The following is a 22,892-nucleotide window of genomic DNA, read 5'->3' on the forward strand; positions in this document are numbered from 1 at the left end:
GATGGGTGACCGCCCTTGGCATTTTTGAGTCTCGTATGGCACCCAAGCTGTGATAGCCTAGTGGTTTGGACGTCCGCCTTCTAATCGGAGGTCGGGGGTTCGATCCCGCGCACGCACCTCTAACTTTCCGGAGTTATGTGTGTTTCATGTAATTAAATATCACTTGCTTTAACGGTGAAGGAAAACATCGTGAGGCAACCTGCATGCCTGAGAGTTCTCCATAATGTTCTCAAAGGTGTGTGAAGTCTACCAATCCTCACATAGCCAAAACCCTTCTCTCTGAGAGGAGACCCGTGCTCTGTAGTGAGCCGGCGATGGGTTGATCATGATGATGATGATGCACTAAGGACTTTAGGGAGCTTAGTAGTTCAGACGTTCGCCTCCTAATCGGAGGGTCGGGGTTTGAACCCGAGCACGCAACTCTAACTTTTCTAAGTTATGTGCGTTTTAAGCATTTAAATACCACTTGTTTTAACAGTAAACCTGCATGCCTAGTTCTTCGTAATGTTCCCAAAGCTGAAGATTTTGTAGTCTCAATTCGTACTTGGCCAGCGTGGTGGACTATGGTCAAACATTTCTCATTCTGAGAGGAGACGCGCGGGGTGATTACGTATCTCGCGACACGTAAATCTCGCTATCATTGTTGTCAAACGTCCGGCTCCAGAGAGACAGCAATAGCCACAAAGCAAAATAAGAAGAAGAGAGACAGCAAATGAACTGTCGCATTGCTACTGCTGTCGCTACTGCAACGTTTTACGTAATCACCCCGCCGTTCTCGGTAGTGAGTCGGTTGATGATGACGATAATAATAAATAAAACCACTCGGTACTTATCGAAATAAAATGAGATTATTTATTTTAAAAATTAAAACAGCTGAGTACTTAAAACTTAACAAATAAATAAAATACTGTTGCGATGTGCTTTCTTCAGTCATACGTACTAATTATATCAAATTGGAAAAAAAAACCGGTCAAGTGCGAGTCGGACTCACATATGAAGGGTTCCGTACCATACAAGAAATAACACATTTTAATTTTGTTTTGTAATCTAACCACAAATTCACGGTTTCCGATTTTTCCCTTTACAGTACGCGGCAGAAGGTAATGTGCATCGGCCTTTAGAATGACATTTCGGCTTTGTAGAGCGTTGTCTCTGTCACTCATACCTATATGACGTTTTGTCGGTCTCAACGACAGAGACAATGCTCTACAAATCGGCTATCTCCAAAAGTCGATGTACATTACTTTCGGGCGCGTACTGTACTTCTGTGCTGCTGAAGCTGTGGTAGCCTAGTGGTTAGGACGTCCGCCTTCCAATCGGAGGTCGGGGGTTCGATCCCGGGCACGCACCTATAACTTTTCGGAGTTATGTGCGTTTTTTAAGTAATTAAAATATCACTTGCTCTAACGGTGAAGGAAAACATCGTGAGGAAACCTGCATACCTGAGAGTTCTCCATAATGTACACAAAGGTGTGTGAAGTCTGCCAATCCGCACATGGCCAGCGTGGTAGACTATGGCCAAAACCCTTCTCACTCTGAGAGGAGACCCGTGCTCTGTAGTGAGCCGGCGATGGGTTGATCATGATGATGATGATGACTGTACTTCTGCTTTAATTAAGCCATTGCTACTCACTAAATTTCATGCTTCTAGGTCAACGCAAATTAATCTATAAGTTATTTTCCCCTTGTCTTAACAGACACAACAGACAAAGAAGTGCTTCTATAAGTGTTCCTTTTTTCTCTGGATATACGGAACCCTAAAAATAGTGAAATTTCATTTGCCTTCCAACCAACCCAGTGACAGCTAAGTATTTTCCGCGACAGGTTGCGGACGGAGGACGTCAGGCGACTCAAAATGTAATGCTCACTAAGACTTTTGTCTCTATCACTTGTATGGAGTTTCGTAACAGAGAGAGCGCTATACCAACTTTTTTCCGCGGATGGAGTATAAGTCGAAGAACAGCGCATTGGAATGAGCCCTAAGTATTACCCACATTGTGATGTACACGCATATGCAATTTCAAACTGGTACACTGAACGAACGCTTTACCACACTCTTTACAAACATACCGCCTGTCATTCGTATGGATCCGTCTATGAATGTCCAAGGTTTTCTTCCTTTGAAAGTACTTCATACAAAAATCTAGCACTACTGCCCCCTGCCACAGGGATAATCTAGGAAGTTGCCCCTGCTTGCCTATAATTACATAACAATTAAGGAGGTAATTTAGGATCAAATTCCTAGATTGCCTCTGCGCCATGTGTGAAGTTCTTTAAAAAATATGAATAGCGAGCAAACGAGTAGGCGTAACATATTTGTGATTGGTTGGCGAATCCAAATGGTTTACGCCCACTGAGATTTTTGTCTCTATCATTTTTATGGGATTACGTAACAGAGAGAGCGCTACACCATTTTTTTAACACACCAACGCCGGAGAATACTGCGCTGGAACGAGCCCTAAGTGTTACCCACATTGTGATGTACCCGCATATGCAATTTTAAGCTGGTACACTGCACAAACGCTTTACCACACTCTTTACAAACATACCGCCTGTCATTCGTATGGATCCGTCTATGAATGTCCAAAGTCTTCTTCCTTTGAAAGGATTTCATACAAAAATCACACTGAAACGGCCTGGAGTCATCATGCTTAACCATATGACGCTTCAACAAATCCTTACTAAACACTTTAAAACCACAAATTTCACACGCTAACGACTTCTCTTTCAAATGCGTACGTAGTTTATGATCTACTAAACGACTTTTCACCATAAAAATTTTCGGGCATTCTTCGCATTTGAACTGTGCAGTTTTAACATCATGCACCAACGCTAGATGCTGTTTCCTCAAATATTTACTCCGAAAACTTTCAGGGCATATCGGACATTTTGCGTTAATAGATTTGGAACGTATTTCAGCTTTGGATTGCTTGCTCATGTTATTAGAATCCCATGTGAAATTGTAAGTGGGATGTACAGTTCGTACATGCGTGTACAAATTTACTTTCGCCAAGAACCCTTGACCGCATATGTCGCAGAGAAACGTTTTGGCTTTAGTATGAAATCTGTGGAAATGTGTCAAAAGCGGTCCGAAAAATCGAAAGCTCTGCCCGCAGTCTAGACATTTCATAGCTTCATCGTTCAATTTGAAGGAAAACAATGTATCTGCTATATCCTTTGTGTTAACATCAACGTCGTGAGCGTGTGATATATGTTCCAGAAACTCTTCTAAAGTAGAAACGGGTTTGGGACACAATTTACAAGATATATTCGAAATGTCCAGTTTGACTCTATTGCATCTGTTATTTCTAAGCACATTCTTTAACTTTGCATCGCTGTGCTCTTCGACAGTATGCTGTTTTAGTTTAGAACTGTCCACGAAAGGGCACCCGCAGTAGAAGCACATGAATTTATTGGCGCACCACCTAAATGGCATGATGGTAGAACATTCTATGATGGTCGTCAGAAGTTTTGATATCTCGGATTTTCTGTGACGGTCCATTGTTATCTCGATCTGTGCATCTGTAACTAAAAGAAATATGTATTTGTTATTTACACGACAATGAAAGAAACGTTGCCCAAGGCTGCCTGTCCAATGGTGCGGGGAAGAGAGGAGCGGAGCGGAGCTGTGCAAATAGCAACCAATAGTATAGCACAAAACTCCCGCTCCGCTTCAAGGACAAGCATTTGCGGACTAGTTTAGTGTGTAGTCAGCGAGTAACTATTGATATAGAGTGCAACCAGAACGCTACCAATCAGACAGATGTTTTATTAGCCATATATCGTGAACTTTTACAAAATATAGGATATTTTTTATATTTTTTTCGCGTTTTTTTTTTGTTGTATCATATTAGTAATCATCAATACTATCACCTATCTTGGTTTTTGCCAGCGTTCTGGCTACACCCTATATTTATCTCTATGAGGCCTATTGCACTACCAATATTATCACGCGATATATCGAGGGAATATTGATGGCATTGACAAGATCGCAGTGTTAGATTCATTCTATAATAGCCAAAGACATAGTAGGTATAGTACGCGACAGGTCGAGATGGCAATCGGGTGGGAACACACCCGCACAGCCCCTACGCTAATCCGGTGCGAGTGTATTGCTATTGCGGATTGCTATCTCGACCCAAAAAAAAAGAATCGAATAAAAAACAGAAAAAAACTTGTATTGCCTATCCAAGGAAATTATTTCAGTTTGTGGTTTTTAGCCATATAAGTAGTGCCTAGGTAGGTATTCTAATAAAAACAAATATGAATAGTTACATTTTTAATATATAATAAATAATAATCATATAAGACCTATTGTGTATTATATTATATTATTCAGTAAGTATAACAGTTTAAAATGTAGAATCGAATTGTGCAGCGAATAGAAATGGCATCAATACAATTATTCTGAAACATATTTTTATAAAAAAAACTTATTATTGAACCTGCAAAGCAGAAATCAGCATACGTAGGTAATTAGTTAATCACAATAAAAAAATGATATGAATCAGTAGGTACCCTTATTATAAATGCGAAAGTGTGTTTGTTTGTTGGTTTATTTGTTTGTCCTTCAATCACGTCGCAACGGAGCAACGGATTGACGTGATTTTTTTGCTTGGGTATAATCTAAGACCTGGCGAGTGACATAGGCTACTTTTTATCCCGGAAAATGAAAGAGTTCCCACGGAATTTTTGAAAACCTAAATCCACGCGTACGAAGTCGTGGGCATCAGCTAGTAGGACGAAAGTAACAAATACGTTCATTCTTATACTTAAACACGTACACGAGTTAAGTGCTTTAAAGCCGCCATTTCTCATCGTCAGCTGTCACTATACTCTATCCGGGGAAAGAAGTTAGTATATCACTCTCTTTGTTACGAATACCCATACAAATAACAGAGAGAAAAATCTCAGCGGGCGTTAACCATTTTGAGTGACCAACCAAATAACAAACATGTTTTCAAAAACATTCAAAATTCAACTCGAAAACATACTTTTCTTTTGTGATTGGTGATTCACAATGGTTAACGCCCACTGAGATATTAGTCTCTATCATTTGTATTTTTTTAATTCACATACAAGTTAGCCCTTGACTGCAATCTCACCTGGTGGTAAGTAACGATGCAGTTAACTCCCATCGGCGGTGTTCCCACTAGATTATAACATGGGGTTATTCAAGGGGCGGACCAATAAATTCCTAAAAGGCCGGCAACGCATCGGCGGCTCCTCTGGTGCTGCAAATGTTCATGGGCGGCGGTAATCACTTAACATCAGGTGACCCGCCTGCTCGTTTGATCGCTATATCTATTAAAAAAAAAAGTTTAAGATGGAAGCGGGCTAACCTGGAAGAGATACGGCAATTTTTAATAAACCCATGCCTCTTTGGTTTCTACACGGCATCTTACAGGAGCGCTAAATCGCTTGGCGGCACGGCTTTGCCGGTACGGTGGTAACTACCAGACCAAAAATTGTACACGTAACAGAGAGTGTTATACTAAATTCTTTCCGTGGATAGTAGATCCTCTTTTTACTGTTCATGGTTTTTAGCATGTTTCTTCATGTATCTGACAGTTTTGAACGACTTATCGCAAGCGGAACACTTGATCAGCCTAACATTAGTATGCCTAGCCATATGGTTCAACAACTCATATTTCCCGAATGTCTTCCAACCACATACTTCACAGACCGCGTTCTTTTCCTTAAAAAGTTTTATTACAACCATTGCGTTAACCATTTTGATACACCGACCAAATAACAAACGAAAAGTATGTTTTCTAATTGAGTTTTGAATGTTTTTGAAAACATGCTTGAGATTGGTTGGTCACTCAAAATGGCTAACGCCCATTGAGATTTTTGTCTCTATCATTTGTATAGGATTACGTAACAGAGCGTTATATTAATTTATTTGCGTGGGTAGACACTCTTTTTACTGTTCATGGTTTTTAGCATAATGTTTCTTCATGTATCTAACAGTTTTGAACGATTTATCGCAAGCGGAACACTTGATCAACCTAACATTAGTATGCCTAGCCATATGGTTCAACAACTCATACTTCCCGAATGTCTTCCAACCACAAACTTCACAGACCGCGTTCTTTTCCTTCAAATGATTCTCTCTCACATGCCTTCGCATAATACTTTTGAAAATAAACGTTTTGTTACAATAAGAGCATTTAAATTTATCTCTCCTGTTATGTACATCAGCCATATGAGTAGAACGTTTGTAATGGGTTGTGAAGAATTCAAAGCAACTCAAGCATTTGTATCTTCGCCCATGTTCTTCTTTCATATGTGCTCTCAAAACTCCGTAACTCAAGAACAAACCACATAGAGAACACTGTTCTTGATATTCATCTAAAACTTGGTTTTTAGCGTGATGGCAAAAATCTTCATACCCCTTAAACTGTCTACCGCATTTAGTACACACAGATTTGAAATAGTTCTTATGGAACTTATTCATATGTCCCAGTAACAATGCGAATGTTTTTAAGACGTTCGCACAGAAAAAACATTTGGGTCCGTCATCCAGTTTCATTGGAACCAAACTAATGCCAATTTCTCGATCAAAAGGGATTTCGTGCAGAACTATCAAATGGTCCACCAGTTGGAATACATCGTCCATATTAGCATAGCATAGTTTGCAACTGATATCTGTTACGTCCACGTGAAGAAGCGGTTCGCAGTAGTTCTTCATATTCTTCTCTAAGTCTTCTAAGCTATGAGTTTCTTGGTGTGATTTCAAGTCTTGGGGCTCCTCAAACATTTCGTAGCAGTAAAAGCATCTGAAGCAACTGCTCAACCATCTAAAGGGCATTATTGTGGACTTTTGTACGACTGCAATGATATTCTTCCGCATAATGTCTAAGTTTCTTTTGTTCTGATCCTCTAGTTCTTTCTTTTTGGTTATGGTCGCCATTTTATTTTTGCTGGGCAGTTCCCTGATTGGCTGTCTGTTGAGTATCCTGCCTGCAACCAAAACCTCTTCTTAGCTTCGTAATCTCTTAATAGTATAAAACAAAGTTTGGAATCCTCGTTTGTATGTGTATTCGTTTGTATAACTTCTACTTTTCTAAGTGGATTTCTAAATGTATATAAACATACCAATCACAACGCGTAGAGGCTTATCGAGAGTTTTACCTTTTCTATAATAACCTAACTGCAATATTAACTTGATTAGGGCACAATAATTGCTGTTGCAACCACTCAATCAAAAATCCTTGTACCTATATCAAATATTTGAAAAGAGCAACCGCCGAGTTTCTTGCTGGTTATTCTCGGTAGGAAAGGCATTCCGAACCAGTGGTAGATGCATCCGACTATTCGAAAGTACTTGTAAAAGTTTATTTGAATAAAAAATATTTTTATTTTTATTTATTCTATTTTAAATGGCGACCTAAACACAAAAAGAATTTAATAGTCGCTCGAGTCTCGAGTCGGGACGAGACTAGCTTAAAAACCACCAACCACCCGTATTTATACAATCGGCTCAAGATGGCTTCCCCGCAACAGATCACGTGAATTCCGTTCCAAAAGGCGGCAACTACAAGTGCGATAACATGCGAGTTTCCGCTATCATTTTGGACATACGAGAAAGATAAAACATGTCACGTCCAGATTATACATAGCGTAGTGTTCGACGATAAAGACAGAAGATACAAAACGCACGTGAGTAGACGAGATAGCACTCTACAAATGTGACCCAAGTGTCGTAGTTTTAAGTCATTACAGTATCCAGCAGGAAATATTGTACACTGTACAGTACATCGGCCTTTAGAATGACATTTCAGCTTTGTAGAGCGTTGTGTCTGTCACTCATACCTATATGACGTTTTTTCGGTCTCAACGATAGAGACAGTGCTCTACAAATCTCCTTCTAAAGGTCGATGTACATTACTTTCGGCCGCGTACAACTACTGTACATTGATCTTTAGAGAGAGAAATAGCGGTGCGCCATGGTTTGACGGCTTTTCTAAGCCTTTATTAATAAAGAAAGGTTCGTTAAATGCAATTTTTCTCTAGGTATTAAATAATACACTTGAATACATAAAATTGGTTTAATGTCATTGAGATAAAACAATAATTAATATCATTTAAAAAATACCTATTGCTATTTGTTTTACGAGATGTCCATAAATTTCAAATAATGTCTTTTGTTAAAATAAATATAATAAAATAGAAAAATTCACTTAAACATTATTAACTTTAAAATGAAATGTTATGATAAACAATTGCAAAGTTTAAATATATGAATTCTTAAATATTTCAATAGTTACCTACCTGAATCTAAATAGTATTTAATATTAATTCCCATGCTTTAAAAATAACTTAAAGCGCAAAAAACCCATGAGGTTAAGAACAAAAAAACCGGCCAAGTGCGAGTCAGGTTCGCACAGCGAGGGTTCCGTACAACAGTCGTATTTTTTCGACATTTTGCACGATAATTCAAAAACTATGATGAATAAAAATAAATAAAAATCTGTTTCAGAATGTACAAGTGAAGACCTTTCATATGATACCCCACTTGATATACTTATCTTACTTCGAAAATTGAAAATACAAATTATTAGTTTATGACCACAATTTTTTTTTTGTGTAATGTAACCACAAATTCACGGTTTTCAGATTTTTCCCCTAATGCCAGCTATAAGACCTACATACCTGCCAAATTTCATGATTCTAGGTCAACGGGAAGTACCCTGTAGGTTTCTTGACAGACAGACAGACAGACAGACAGACAACAAAGTGATCCTATAAGGGTTCCGTTTTTTCTTTTGAGGTACGGAACCCTAAAAATACGTATTTACTTCACGATTTTTGAAAATTCTACTGCCAAGAGTTAGTATGAAAGTCCGTCATTTTTCAAGTTGTTTCCATTAAAATTGATATTTGGGTTTACGGTTACAAAAGAAAATATATGTAGGTACTTATTACAGGATTTTTGAAAATTCTACTAAGTCAATGCTTCAAGTCAGCTAGTGTTGCACATAAGTATGTTCATAAGTGATCATAGACTGCTGCACCGCCTTATGCATCCTCGCAAAATGCGCTCGCATAATCTTCTTAGTGGTAAACGCTTTGTCACACGCTTCGCATTTGAAGTTCTTCTCCCCACTGTGCTTAAACATGTGGTTCTTCAGACGGTTGCTGTTGAACGCCTTCCAACCGCAGACCCCGCAAATGTGGTTCCGGACCTTCAAATGCGTGTCCCTTAAATGAGTCATCATCATGCTTCGGAAGACAAAAGTTTTGGGGCAGTGCAAGCATTTAATCTCCTGACGATTCTTATGTTCCGTTGCCATATGTCTGGACCTTTTGTAATGGCTTTGGAAAGTTTGAGAGCACACTAAACATTTATATTTCTTGTCGATATCATGCTGGTTCTTCTGATGCGTTTTCAACTTGGACCGCGTTTCGAATCGTTCCCCACATTCTGGGCAGAGCAACCCGCTGTTTTCGTGAACAGTTTTCACATGCAACCGCAATAGGTTCGCATCTTTGAAATGTTGTCCGCAGACATCGCATAAAATTGCTGAAGTCCCTTTATGGTCTTTATTCGTGTGATGTAATAAGGGTCCGAAAGTATAGAAACTAGCACCGCATGCTAAACAGTACACCGTGAAGTTGTCCAGCTTAAACGCAACCATGCAGATGCCAACATCTTTGTTATAGACAACTCCATGTTGAGCTATCAAGTGGTCTATCAACTCGTACAAATCTGTGATAACTTCAGGGCATAGTTTACATGTTAAATTGGAGATATCCACATAAACTACGGGGTCCCAGTAGTTGTTCATCGCTTGTTGCTTAACTTCGTCACCGATATGAACGTGTTGATGGTTTTTCAAGTCGGAGGATTCTTGGAAAATCTCGTAACAGTAAAAACACCTGTAGGAACTCTTCAACCATCGAAACGGCATGACTGTGGACTTGAGGAGCACTTGAAGAACGTTGTTCCTCATAATTTTCCTCTTGTCCTTCGGGGTGAGGACAGGTTTTGAAACCATCGCAGCCAGCTCCAGCCCGTCATCGGATTCTACTTGTTTGACAGCTCTCTGGCCACCTCTAGCTTCCCCTGCAAGTAGAAAACGCTTGCATTTGAATGTCTCCTAGAAATTTGTGACTAGAGGTAGCCAGCTAGCGTCTTTTTCATGCATTCCTGCAAATATTTGTGCAGTAATTCAATAAGCCGTGATAACCTAGTGGTTAAGACGTCAGTCTCGTAATGGGTGTCGGAGATTCGATCCCGCACACGCGCCTCTAACATTTCGGAGTTATGTGCGTTTTAAGCAATAAATTTTGCTTTAACGTGAAGGAAAACATCGTGAGGAAATCTGCATGCCTGATAATTCTCCATAATGTTCTCAAAGGTATGTGAAGTCTGCCAATTCGTACTTGGCCAGCGTAGTGAACTATGGCCAAACCTTTCTCATTCTGAGAGGAGATTAATGCTCAGTAGTGAGCCGGCGATGGGTTCATGATTAACAAACTAGTTATTCAGTAATGATTCTTATTTAGAGGTTAATATAGGTAGACCAGAATCTCCTGAAAAATACAGAAATGAAATTCCGAAGTTAGCAACACTGTAACTCTGTGAATATCCTATGTACATAGTACTCTGTGGTGAAGGTGGTTTGGTACATCCAGCCGCGAAAATTCAAATTTTAGTTATTTTTTCGAAAAGAGTAGACTAATCATACATCGAAGGCTTATGGTAATGAGTTTTGCGCGCATAACATTTATGCATCTACATGTTTTTCTATAAAACTTTGGTCAAAAATACTCATTTACTTCATATTTGTTCATAAAAGATAATTTTCTGAATTTTTCCAGATTTGCACAACTCATTACCATAAGCCTTCGATGTATGATAAGTCAACTATTTTCGAAAAACTAACTAAAATTTGAATTTTCGCGGCCGGATGTATCAAACCACCTGAATTATTAATATTCACCACAGAGTACTATGTATATAGGATTTTCACAGAGTACAGTGTTGCTCACTTTGCAATTTCATTTCATGAGTTTCTGTTCTAACTATAGTTTTAAAACTATGTAGTAGTATAATATCTTTGAGAACATAGAAATTGGTTTTGATAAAATAATAAAAGGTGATAACTTTAAATCAATTATTTATTTATATTATTTCACTTCATACTAATTATTCATTTAAGTGAATACAGCATATAATCAACATTGCCATTTCATGGCTAATTCTGATGTAAGTATACAAGTCTAAACTAAATTGACAGGTCTAAATATATTGCTATCCCTTTCATAATGCTTTCTGCAGAAAAGGATAGCACTAGATTTAGATCTGTCAATTTAGTTAGTTGCGTACTATATAAGTTGTGAATTAACCACAAAAGGTCTTAAAATTCATTAAAATAAAATTCAAAATAATTAAATAAATTAAGACTAGGTAAGTAATAATACTAATGAAAACTGAGATCAAAAACAACGTTTTCCATTCTTTGTAGTATTGTTCAATCAATCCATTTATGAGAGAATTTACTTATTTCATTTGGTCATTAAAAATCATCAAAAAATAATTATAAATCACACAAAGCAACTTTTTAAATTCAATAATTCATTTATTATTCATTCATTTGGATTTTCAAATTCAATCATCTATTATGGGCCAGAAGCATATTTGAATATCAACCAATCAAACTCAATGAAATTTTGTAGGTGCATGTTCTAAAAACAAATAGGTACTAGGGTTTGCTCAGAATAAGGACTGTTAGAAGTAGCCCTATTGTGAGACTTACTGTTAGAGCGAGATAGCTAAATGCATTTAAGCTCTTGTTAGAACGCGACAAAATGATTAAGTTTTGTCCTTATCACCGTGGCCACTTTTTTTTGTTTGTCAAAATGTATTTGTACGTGAGTATTTGACAAACAACGTGAAGTGTAGAAGGAATGACATTTCACAAGTAAGAAAATCTGCTTGAGCGAGAGGGACTGAGGGGGCCACGCTAGTTGCAAATCTGGACATATCTGTGAGGGTTTGTCAGATTTCCGTAAAAACATGTCTCGACTCTAGTATCATAAGGTCGGATGTGTACTTCCAACCAAACTCACTTTTTTACATGAAGGTAATGAGCATTTCGGGCTCTTTCTGCCAAGCTGACACCAGTATTTCTATCTCTTTTCGTTGCAAAGATAAATACGTGCATAATGTCGTATCTGAACACATTCTAAAAATTTGGAGAACCATAATTATATTTTTTGACTTGCGTATGTATGCACCAAAGCAATGGAGAAAAATGATAGATGTATTTTGAGCTCGACCATTATGCTACGAAATTAGTTTATTTGTAATACTAGCTGGTACTGCAGTTACGCACTTCTGCTTCTAAAATATGTAATAATTTTGTTAGGTAAAATCACAACAGATGTTATGCTTCGAATTTTTTGTATTAATATTTGGACTGTGAATCATTTAAGACTTTTTGCCTTGTAATATAAATAATTTTGCAATAAAATTCATGGAAGTAAGTTGAAATAAAGCTTTTTGTTTGTGACTACATTAAGGTTGATGTGATTAATAGGTAAGAGATCCATCCTATTTCACCAAAATTTTGGAATAAACTTCGGGAAAAAAGTAAAGAGCCAGAATAAAGCTGAAGACATTATGAAAATGTAGACTAGAAAATCTTTTAGGACCACGAAAATCACACCATGGAAATCTAAAACTATATTATAATAATACCCCACTAAGCAAAAAACCGTGCATTTATGGTGTTTTTTATGAATCATAGTTCAAATCATCAGTTCAAAAATTTATTGCCCTAGTTTTTAAGGTAGCCTTAAAAAATTAGAGTACCTAATCAATTTTTTCTTCTTTACCCGTCTTATAATCGACCGAATTTGATATTAATCGAGAGCAGAAATTATAAGTCACCTACAATATGTGATGATAGTGATTCTAACGAAACATACCTAATTATAGGAAGCTTTAGATTATGTTAATTTAAATATAAATGTAGTATAAATTAATTTATTAATTAAACAACTAATAAAAGTGAAAGTAAAAAAATAAAAAAAACTTAACTAAACACGAAAGAAACAGTTTAAAAAAGTATCTGTTAAAAAGAACAGTCGAAACAGAAGCAATGGAATTTTCAAGAAAGCAGAAAGTATTTTTTTTATTACAAAAGTGGCAATGCCGGATTCGACTAACAGTAAATCCTTATACCTGCGTAGTTTCTGCACCTTAAAAACGATTCATGATGCTACCAGCAGTGTTGCTACTTTAATGTGGTCTGAAAACATCAGCTGCAGCGGAAGGAATAAAACAGTATCTTGTCTTATTTCATTAATCTACTAGAGAAGAAACAAAGTATTCTCGAAATTGTTGAAGAATTGACTTTGTGGTCTGATAATTGTGTTCGTCATAATCGGAGCATGATAATCGTTATGGCTTACTTATGATTACTATAAGGATTACCACACTAAAAAGTGATAAATCACAAGCTTTATGCTAAAATGCAACATGTACCTACGTGGAGTAAGATGTAATCCATGCACAAATAGAAAAAAAGGGAACAGCTGAAAACAATGCAGATTACTAAACTAAGAGATTGGTCACAGTTTACAAGAACATGCGAAGGAAACAAAACTTTTTGATAAGTTTGATTTGGCACTACAACATATTTTTAAAGACCACATCCCTTTACAAAGGTGATATATCAGGACCGTTTGTTATATATATAAAAAAAAATTAATTAAATAAATAAACACCCGCAATAATGCTGGGTGTTATTATTTTATAAAAACTACTTTAAAGAAGACTTTTTTGTATTTCATTAGTATGTTATAGGTACATATAAACTTAAAATTCTTCCCCGCTTTCGCCCAATATACGACATAATGAGAAACCATTATCCACTGTAAAATATAACCAACTTTTGCAGTAGGTACCTGCTGACCTCCATTCTTACTTTACGTACCTAATCATTATAAGGAAAATCAGGCTATGTTGGCATGTTTTAGATTTCTATATTGATGTAACCGTCATGTATGCAATTCCACAAAAAATGTTTGGCCCACTGTAGGTTTCTAATTACTTTGTAATTTTTTTTTCAATTTTTGGCCGTTGTTTTTAATTAATGGGCTTTATTTGTGAATTTGTAAATTTTATTTTCATTCATTCAGAAGTCACAAGGTTTACACGGATGCAATGGTCAGACTATCGGGCGAATGCAATTATTATGTTTCAGATCTAACTAATCAGTTTCAGAAAAATCAGATAGGTACATTGTTGCTATCTCACAAAACTCCTAAATGATTTTTGTGAGATAACTACTGTGATCTTTTGTCCGAATATTACTTATGTATAATCAGTTAAGACGTATTATGAAATATTAAGTAATAGATCCGACTTTTATTTCAAATTTGTAATAGTAAAAATTGCAGCCATAAAGTCGGTTTACAACTTATGCACACAATTTTTTAGTACAGTTACGAATATTACCAGCATAAAGTCGCATATCGTCCATTTTGAAGAAATTGTGAGTTTATATTTTATTTATTAATGATAAAGTATTTCTAGTAATGGTTAATGATAGGTACAGTTAAGTGTTACATATTACAAAAACAACTGAAATTGTATCTCTAGTAGTTTAGAAATTATGACCCGATTTCCCTAGCATTTTTGTTTTGGCTCTCCTGAAAAGTAGCAAAAATCCACATCCGACCTTATGATACTAGAGTCGAGATGTATACTGTCCACTATAACTTTTCCCCTGACGTCATGTTGGCACGATTGCTTTGTTTGCTTTATTCCTTAGAGGTTAGGGTTTATTATTGTGTGATTTGCAATGGTGCCAAATATAACTCAAGAGGTAAAATAACTGTGAACGGACTGTAGTTTCAAAATTACACCAGCTCAAAGATTAGTAGATTTAAAATGATTTTATTTAAAAAAAAAACGCAAAATGACTTCATTTTTTTAAAATGATTTTAACTAAATTTTGTTTATACACATTTTAATTTTTAATTATCAACATGTTTTTATATGGGTCCCTGACCTGAAATAAAATGATTTTATTTTATTTATTTATTTATTAGTATAATCCATACAATACCTATGAGTTTTCACGCGCCATTTTAACTGTATATGTCAACAGCTGTCATGTCAAAAGTACCTACGGTTCATCTTTACAACAAGGGCTAAAATCGTATTTTGACTTTACACTTGACACAAAGTTAAAATGGCACATGAGAACTCATTTTGTACGCATTACATGCAAATCTTTGTGCCCATGTATCTTTAAAAGTACACATTTTTACGGAAACTTGGAAAACAACAGACCCAGATATTTGTTTTTAGAACGTGACTACATCATTGGGTTTGATTGGTTGATATTCAAATGAGAAACAAAACTACGTTTGTGTGGAAAGCGCTGGGGAGCACACTAACTGAGGTTACTTAAGTTGCTAACACATTACTGTGCGACAATCGTCGTTTTAGGTTGCTTTGTGATACACCAAAGGACAGTACGCGGCCGAAAGTACTGTTCATCGTCCTTTAGAAGGAGATAGCAGATTTGTAGAGCGTTGTCTCTGTCGTTGAGACCGACAAAACGTCATATAGGTATGAGTGACAGAGACAATGCTCTACAAAGAGGAAATGTCATTCTAAAGGCCGACTTTCGGCCGCGTACTATACAGAAATGCGTAAACAGCTTTACAAGTAGCCGGCAAGAAATATTGTACATCGACCTAGAATGAGATTTCGGCTTCGCAGAGCGTTGTCTCTGTCGCTCATACCTATGTGACGTTTTGTCGGTCTCAACGACAGAAAAAACTCTCAAGCGCTATCTTTTTCTAAAGGGCGATGTAAATATAATATTTCCTGCCAGCTACTATGTTTCCAATCTTGGTCATGGCTTAAGGCTACCAAATATTTAACTATACTGTTCATAATAGTGCAACTCCTTTTCATGTTTATTCAAACTGTCCAAATCTGTGAATCCGTGTCTGCACCAACGACAAACCCGTCCAAAGTTCCCAGTATGCACTTTCATATGCGCCCTTAAGTTACTAGACCTCCCAAACCTTCTATCGCATATACTACACACGTAATTCTTCTCCCCAAAATGTTTACGCTTGTGCAATTTTATCATCCATTTGATTCCTGCCTTGTAATCGCACATATCACACTCGAATCTCGCGTCGCAATGCAAAGATTGCACATGCAACATCATCGCCCCTTTCGTCGTACAAATTTTAGGACAATGTTCGCACTTGAGTCTATACTTCTCAACGTTGTGAACTTTACCCATATGGACTTTCAGTTGATACTGATTCATAAAAGAAGTACTACACAACTCGCATTCAATTGATTTTTGTATCCTATGTATCCTTTCCTTGTGTTTCTCTAATTGATTGAACGATTCGAAAATTTTCGCGCAGAATTTGCAGCGATGCCCGACATGAATGTTGCTTATGTGGCGTTTCAACCTCGCTTGGTCTATGTAACTCTGGCCACATACTTGGCAAATGTACATGTGTTCCATGTGCTTTTTGTGCATATGCCCCATCATTGAGGTGAAGTTATCATAATTTTCTTCACACAAAACACACTGGAGCAAGTCCTTGTTCAGAACGAACGGCATAGCGCATACGCCAACAGAATTATCGTATTCTTCCTCGTGTATACCCACTATATGTGCTATTAGATCTTCGATGGTCGTTAGGGGTACATCACAGATTCTACAGCCTAAATGTGTGACATCCATTTTTACTGGCACATCTTTTGATATGATACGTTGCGGGATAAACGTCTCTAAATCTACCACCTTATGGTTTATAACCGTGTGTTCTTTAAGCAAATCGCAGTCTCTCAATTCTTTCCCGCAATAGAAGCATCTGAAACCCCGCGTGCTCCAGTTAAAAGGTACGACGTTTCCATAATGCAGCAGCATCATAACATTTCTACGAACGGTTGCAAGGCGATGCAAGATCGACTCTTGGTATTCTTTCTTGATTGTTATTCCTGGAAAGAGATTATTCCAAGGTTTACCTTTTTTGATCAAACATTTTTTAGATTTCAGAATGTAAAGTGGATAACTACGCGATGGATTTGTTTAAGGTTTTATCCTGTAAATAAGCGAGATGTGTTTTATATATACGAGCATCAGAGGTAAATTGATAAAGAATAGAAATAAAAAATTAGAAGTACAGTTTAAAATACTATATTTAGTCAATATAAATTAGAAAAATTATTATTTACATGGTGCTAAGATAATAATATCATAATAATTGTTCCATATGATAATAACAAACGAATGTGTCTAAATTTTCAAGTCATTGATTTTATTCATATTAATCTTCAAATATTATATTTCTTTACATTTACTTTATTATATTAAATAAAACATTGCATTACTGAAATCCTTGTCCATTAGGTGAACACAAGGTAGTGTCTGAAAGGCATAGTGCAAGACATTTTTATCCCAAATTCTTAGATTATTAATTCCTTTGTAAGAATTTGCTACAAGTATATCACCTTTGCTTGCCTCAAACTAGTTTATTTTGTGCTCAGTCTCCCACAGTTTATAACACATTTTCTTTGCCAAATTCTACAAGTTTTTAAACAGTTTCCTCTACCGGTTCAAGTTCCCTGTCCAATTCTAATCTAGTAATTTCTACCAGCTCCCCATCATCTATATCATCAAGAACACTAATGCCTTGCTCAGTAACATATTGAGGATGACACGATCTGAAATGTATCCTCAGATTTGGCCTATGAGCGAACTCCTTCCCACAAATGGTGCAAATGTACTTCTTCTGTCCCGTATGAGTCAAAGTGTGCGAATTCAAATTGCTTTTCTTCGAGAATTTTTTTCCACAAACAGAGCAAACGAATTTTTTATCCCCATTATGTTTTAGCATGTGTAGTTTCACGTCGTACGGGCCGAAGAATTTGTCCCCACAAACTTGGCACTCCACATTTTTCTCTCTCAAATGCACCCTTCTCATATGACGGGACATTATACTTTCTTGGGGATAAACTTTGGGGCAATACGGGCATTTTATTTTCAACTCCTCGACGCCATGCACGTTCGCCAAGTGAAGCTTTTTGAAATACGGGCTTTTAAAAGTTTCCGGACAATGAGGACAAGTCGACAAATTCATCAAGTGCACATTCTTTTCGTGTAGCGTTTTTTTGGATAACGTAGCCAAACTAATACCACAATGTTCGCAAGTATATCCCCCTTCTCTATGGTAGTACCTGTTGTGCATTTTCAAATGATTCTCGCCTTGAAAGCTTGTGCCACACACATCACAAATGTAATCATGAGCCAAATGGTGTTTGTTCGCATGCCGGAGAAGATACTCGAAGAAAACGAAATCGATATTGCAAATGGGACACGAGGGTTGGTCCTTATTGAGTTTAAAGGGAAGTAGACAGTTCGGAACGCTCACATCGTATTCAGCGTCATGAGCTATTATCAAATGGTTGATTAGTTGTTCTAAACTGTTTACAGCTTGCGGGCAAAGTTTACAGCATATATCTGTCACGTCAATTTTGACTGCCGCGTCTCTGTTCCTATTGTTTTTCGTTCTGTCAAAAACTACTAGCTCCAAATTAGAAGTTTGGTGCATCACGGCCGTATGCTCCCTCAGAGTGACAGGGTCTTTCATAGGTTCTGCGCAATAGAAGCACCTATACTTCCCCTTGTACCACATGAAGGGTGTAGCGTTACTGTACTCCAAAACGTACTCGACGTTTCGTCGTTTCGCTAACAGTTTACGCACCATCTCTGTTTTCTTACATTTGTCCTCCATTGTGCACAATTTCGCACCTGCAAACAAATTTGGCTTTTACTAAATCAGTTTCATTTGATTTTTCTGCTTCAAAATGTCATATTGGTTAGTATTATGGTTTAAGACTTTTAGTGCTCCTTTTTGATGTGTGCTGAGATATATTTTAAATGGTTTTCTTTTTCTTCTAAATCATCCACCAGTAAATTCTTCTATATTGTTATTGCCTTTAGGATAAGTTCGAATAACATTATTACAATAGGCATTATTAAAATTGGGTATTGATAAAACATTTAAATAAACCTTATTTTTAACCGACTTCAAAAAAAGGAGGAGGTTCTCAATTCGTCGGAATCTTTATTAAGATTGATTGTAACTATTAGTACAGATAATATAAATGATTCCCTAAAGGAGTATTTTTTAATATTAATGTTTTTTTATATTTTGTTTATTTGAAAGTAATCAACAGCGTAAATACATAATTATTATTTAAATTTAAATCTAGGTATAACAGAAGGCCAAAAGAGATTACTTAAAATTATAATTAAAATTATTTTAACAGAACAGATTTAGAATAAATGTAGGTATATACAATAATTAAATTACAACAGTGTGTGTGTGTGTGCGTGTAAGTGGGAGTGTGTGATTGAAATGGCAAATCTATGGTACTTACATGGCAAAACATAATAAAGATTTTATTATATTTTAGAAATAAAGTAATTGTAGATTTAAATAGAGTATAATGTGGTATTTAAAGTATATAAATTTAGTAGAGTTTAAACTCTATTGACTCTATTGAATTTAATCTTTACATGGTATCACTATATTTTTATACAGAGGGTGGGAGTTAATCCCAGCCTATAAATGGCTCTGCTTTGACGGTAGAAATCATTAATTTTCCTATTTTTAAGAAGAAGCTGTGACATACCTACAGGTACGAATATTGTTGATTTTATATTTCTTTTGTTATACTATGTATGTTGTTTAATGTGTAATTTGTTATTCAACTGGTATTCCTTTGTAATAGTTTATGCTTATACCCGATGTGGGTTGGATATGTTATGGTAATACCATAGTTGTATCTATTTTTCAATAATTGTGAATAGACACCGCCGAGTTTTTTCTTGCCAGTTCTTTCTCTCGGTAGATCATGCATATTTAGATGTTAGCTACTTTTTTTTACGATGATAGTTCCTTAATTCCTTTTTTAATTTATTGTTTGATAGGTAAAATAAGTCAAACTCAGCGAACTGATTGTTATAAGTACGTACCAAGCGTGCAATTATAGAATCTATATATATATAATATGTTACTATCTAGTATACAGCATACTATTATAAAATCGTACAACTGTCGATTTTTAGAGTTAAGAAGCAGGCTTTAGTGTGCTAAGTTTGCTCAGTAGTCAGTATTGGTTAATGGCCTAAGAGCCAGCGCTTCCCCGACCTTCCTTATTTTATAAAAGCTGAAAGTTTCTCTGCGTGCCCCAACACTGGGAGGAACGTTTGTTCGGAAGTTTGTTTAAATCATAGTGGCTTTGGGAGATAACAGGTAATAAAGGTATAAAAAATCTTTTTTTTTAATTCTTTCTTCAGAAGAGTATTAGAAATCACGTCATGCATTGCTAGACACTTAGTAAGGTGGCAAAAACCCCCTGCCAGACATCTTTAAGGTTTAATAAATTATTAACGTTTAAAGGTGTCTGGCGGGGGTTCCCACGACACTTAAGTGTCTGGCAATGCATGACGTGATTTCTAATATCTACTACTCCGAAGAAAATATAAAAAAATATGGCTTTATACTTTGACGTAAGATTTTTTACACGTTTATTACCTGTTATCCCCCAAAGCCACCATGATCCAAACAAACATTCCTCCCAGTGTTGAGGACAATATGCAGAGAAAACTTTTAGCTTTTATAAAATATAGCTGACCCGCCCCGGCTTCGCTCGGGTGGAGTATTTCGGACTGGGAGTGTCATCGTGAAGCCGTTGCTTGATACCTAAAATTCAATTCACTATCAGAAATTCTAAAATCCCCACGATTTAGGACTAGTACTTTGCAGCATCAGGATTGAGGAGTTAGGATCCGAAGTTCAATCATGTAGCCTATGCTTGGTAAGTACCTAAATTAATTTTGCATCATCCGCAGTTACTGAAACATTATAGTTTAGGAGTGCTGTACCCTACATCATCAGGGTTGAGGAGTTGGGACTTGAAGTCTGAGAATAAAGTCGTTGCTTGGTACCTACAATATGAATTCACTATGAACACTTGCTGAATCTTGATAACTCAGGCGGGCAGTAACCCTGCAGCATCAGGATTAAGGAGTTGAATCCAGAATTTTTTATGTGAACTACGAAAACTTTTTTGTTGATTTAAAAAAAAAATTGCAAATCGGTCCAGAAACCTCGAAAAAATCGATGTAGAAAAAAGAACCACCTCCTTTTTGACAGTCGGTTAAAAACCGATGACCTTGAAATATTTACGGAACAATCTTTAAAATATCCCCTTTCTAACAAAAAAAGAATGAATGAAATCGGACTACGCGTTAATGAATTACAACTCAGTATACATTTTAATTTTCATCCCCTCTCCTACGGGAACCATGCTGAATTTCGGGATAAAAAGTATCCTATATTCTTCCTCATAGTATGACCTCAAATCGTACCAAGTTTCATTGGAATCCATTCAGTAGTTTCAGCGTGATGCGCGGCCGTGATACAGACAGACAGACAGACAGACAAAAATGAAAAAAATTACAGTTTTGGGTTCAGTATCGATTATAGAGTGCCCTCGAAAAAAAAATTCAAAATATCTTCAATGTACAGAATTTGACCTGTTACAGTTTTATTATAAGTATATATTGATTGATATAAGGTCTGGCACGCGCTGGCTCTCTCTCTCTCTCTCTCTAAAAGTATATCTAGTACTGGACAATTTGTGTAAATGAAACATAAAGTAGTTCTTAAATAATATGTTGTTTATTTATATCTTAATGCTTAAAATGATTACATTTTTCAATAATTACTAATTAATAATTAATTATTTATAGTCACGAGTATGGACAAATATAATTAACTGGCAAGTTTAAAAATCCGGTCGCGGCGAACTCGCACACGAAGGGTTCTATACCGTCGTATCCATACTAATATGATAAATGCGAAAGTCTGTCTGTTCGTTCAACCGATTTTGACGAAATTTGGTACAGCGATAGCTTGCATCCCGGGGAAGTCGCGGGCATCAGCTAGTTATAATAGTAATAATAATAATACATTATATGATGCCTGCTTGTGCGGTGTTGCTTATTTACAAACTTACTCGATAAGATAAAACAGTTTTCGATATAAAAAGTATAAAAAATTATACCATAAAAATAAAATCTATCAGTCAATAAACAAATTATAAATATGTAATAGTTTAAACAATACAATATTTAAATGCTTGTCGGCAATAATTACAAGAATGAGTCCCGAAAATTGCTAATGCGCGTGGCCGAGGCTAGACTGAAGTATCGAGATGATACAATATTTTTATTTCGGTTGAGGTCAAAATGACGTCATTTCGATGTTAATGAGACATAATTCAAGCGCAATAGCAATTTCCGAGACTTATATCTTATTATTTAAAGGATTCTTAAATAGCCAGCTTTTTGGCTTTGAGCCAGAATCGGTTTCTTATTTTTTTTTTTTTATTTGACTAACTAATTTAAGGATTTAATACGTTTTTAAGTATTATCGCCTTCAGTTCGTTCAGATAGTTTCAGTATCAGGCCATAGATCATAGTATGTATGTACATCCGCACAATCCCCGCGCTAACCCGGTGCGGGCGAGCGCGGGTGACATGCGGGTGTGCGGGGCATCCCCCCGACTATAACCACGATCAAATCGACTATGTACCTAAATTTTTTTTTACCGTTGCTCTAACTTAGGTAAATATGATGTCAATGTAATTATTAAATGAGTAATATTCAAACATGTGAAGCTGTGTAGCATTTGTGGGAAGCTGTGATAGCCTAGTGGTTAGAACGTCCGCCTTCTAATCGGAGGTCGGGGGTTTGATCCGGGGCACGCACCTCTAACTTTTCGGAGTTATGTTAATTAAATATCACTTGCTTCA

The 22,892-nt window shown here is 36.5% G+C and overlaps 1 protein-coding gene across 2 annotated transcripts in view; it reads right to left on the reverse strand.

The window, feature by feature from the left end:
• Nucleotides 1-8,045: 8,045 nt before the first annotated feature.
• The window catches only part of LOC117994476 (zinc finger protein 728-like), a 32,237-nt gene continuing 17,390 nt past the window's right edge, over nt 8,046-22,892 (reverse strand). The window contains exon 5 of one of the 2 annotated variants that reach the window (XM_069507752.1): nt 8,046-10,072. In XM_069507752.1, coding sequence (XP_069363853.1) covers nt 8,973-10,072 — 1,100 coding nt within the window. In that variant the 3' untranslated portion in view covers nt 8,046-8,972. Of the gene's footprint in view, nt 10,073-17,185; nt 18,816-22,892 lie in introns of those variants that run through there. The other variant, XM_034982401.2, reaches the window with a different exon arrangement.

The sequence above is a fragment of the Maniola hyperantus genome, chromosome 26, assembly GCF_902806685.2.
Source record: "Maniola hyperantus chromosome 26, iAphHyp1.2, whole genome shotgun sequence".
Lineage (NCBI taxonomy): Eukaryota > Metazoa > Arthropoda > Insecta > Lepidoptera > Nymphalidae > Maniola > Maniola hyperantus.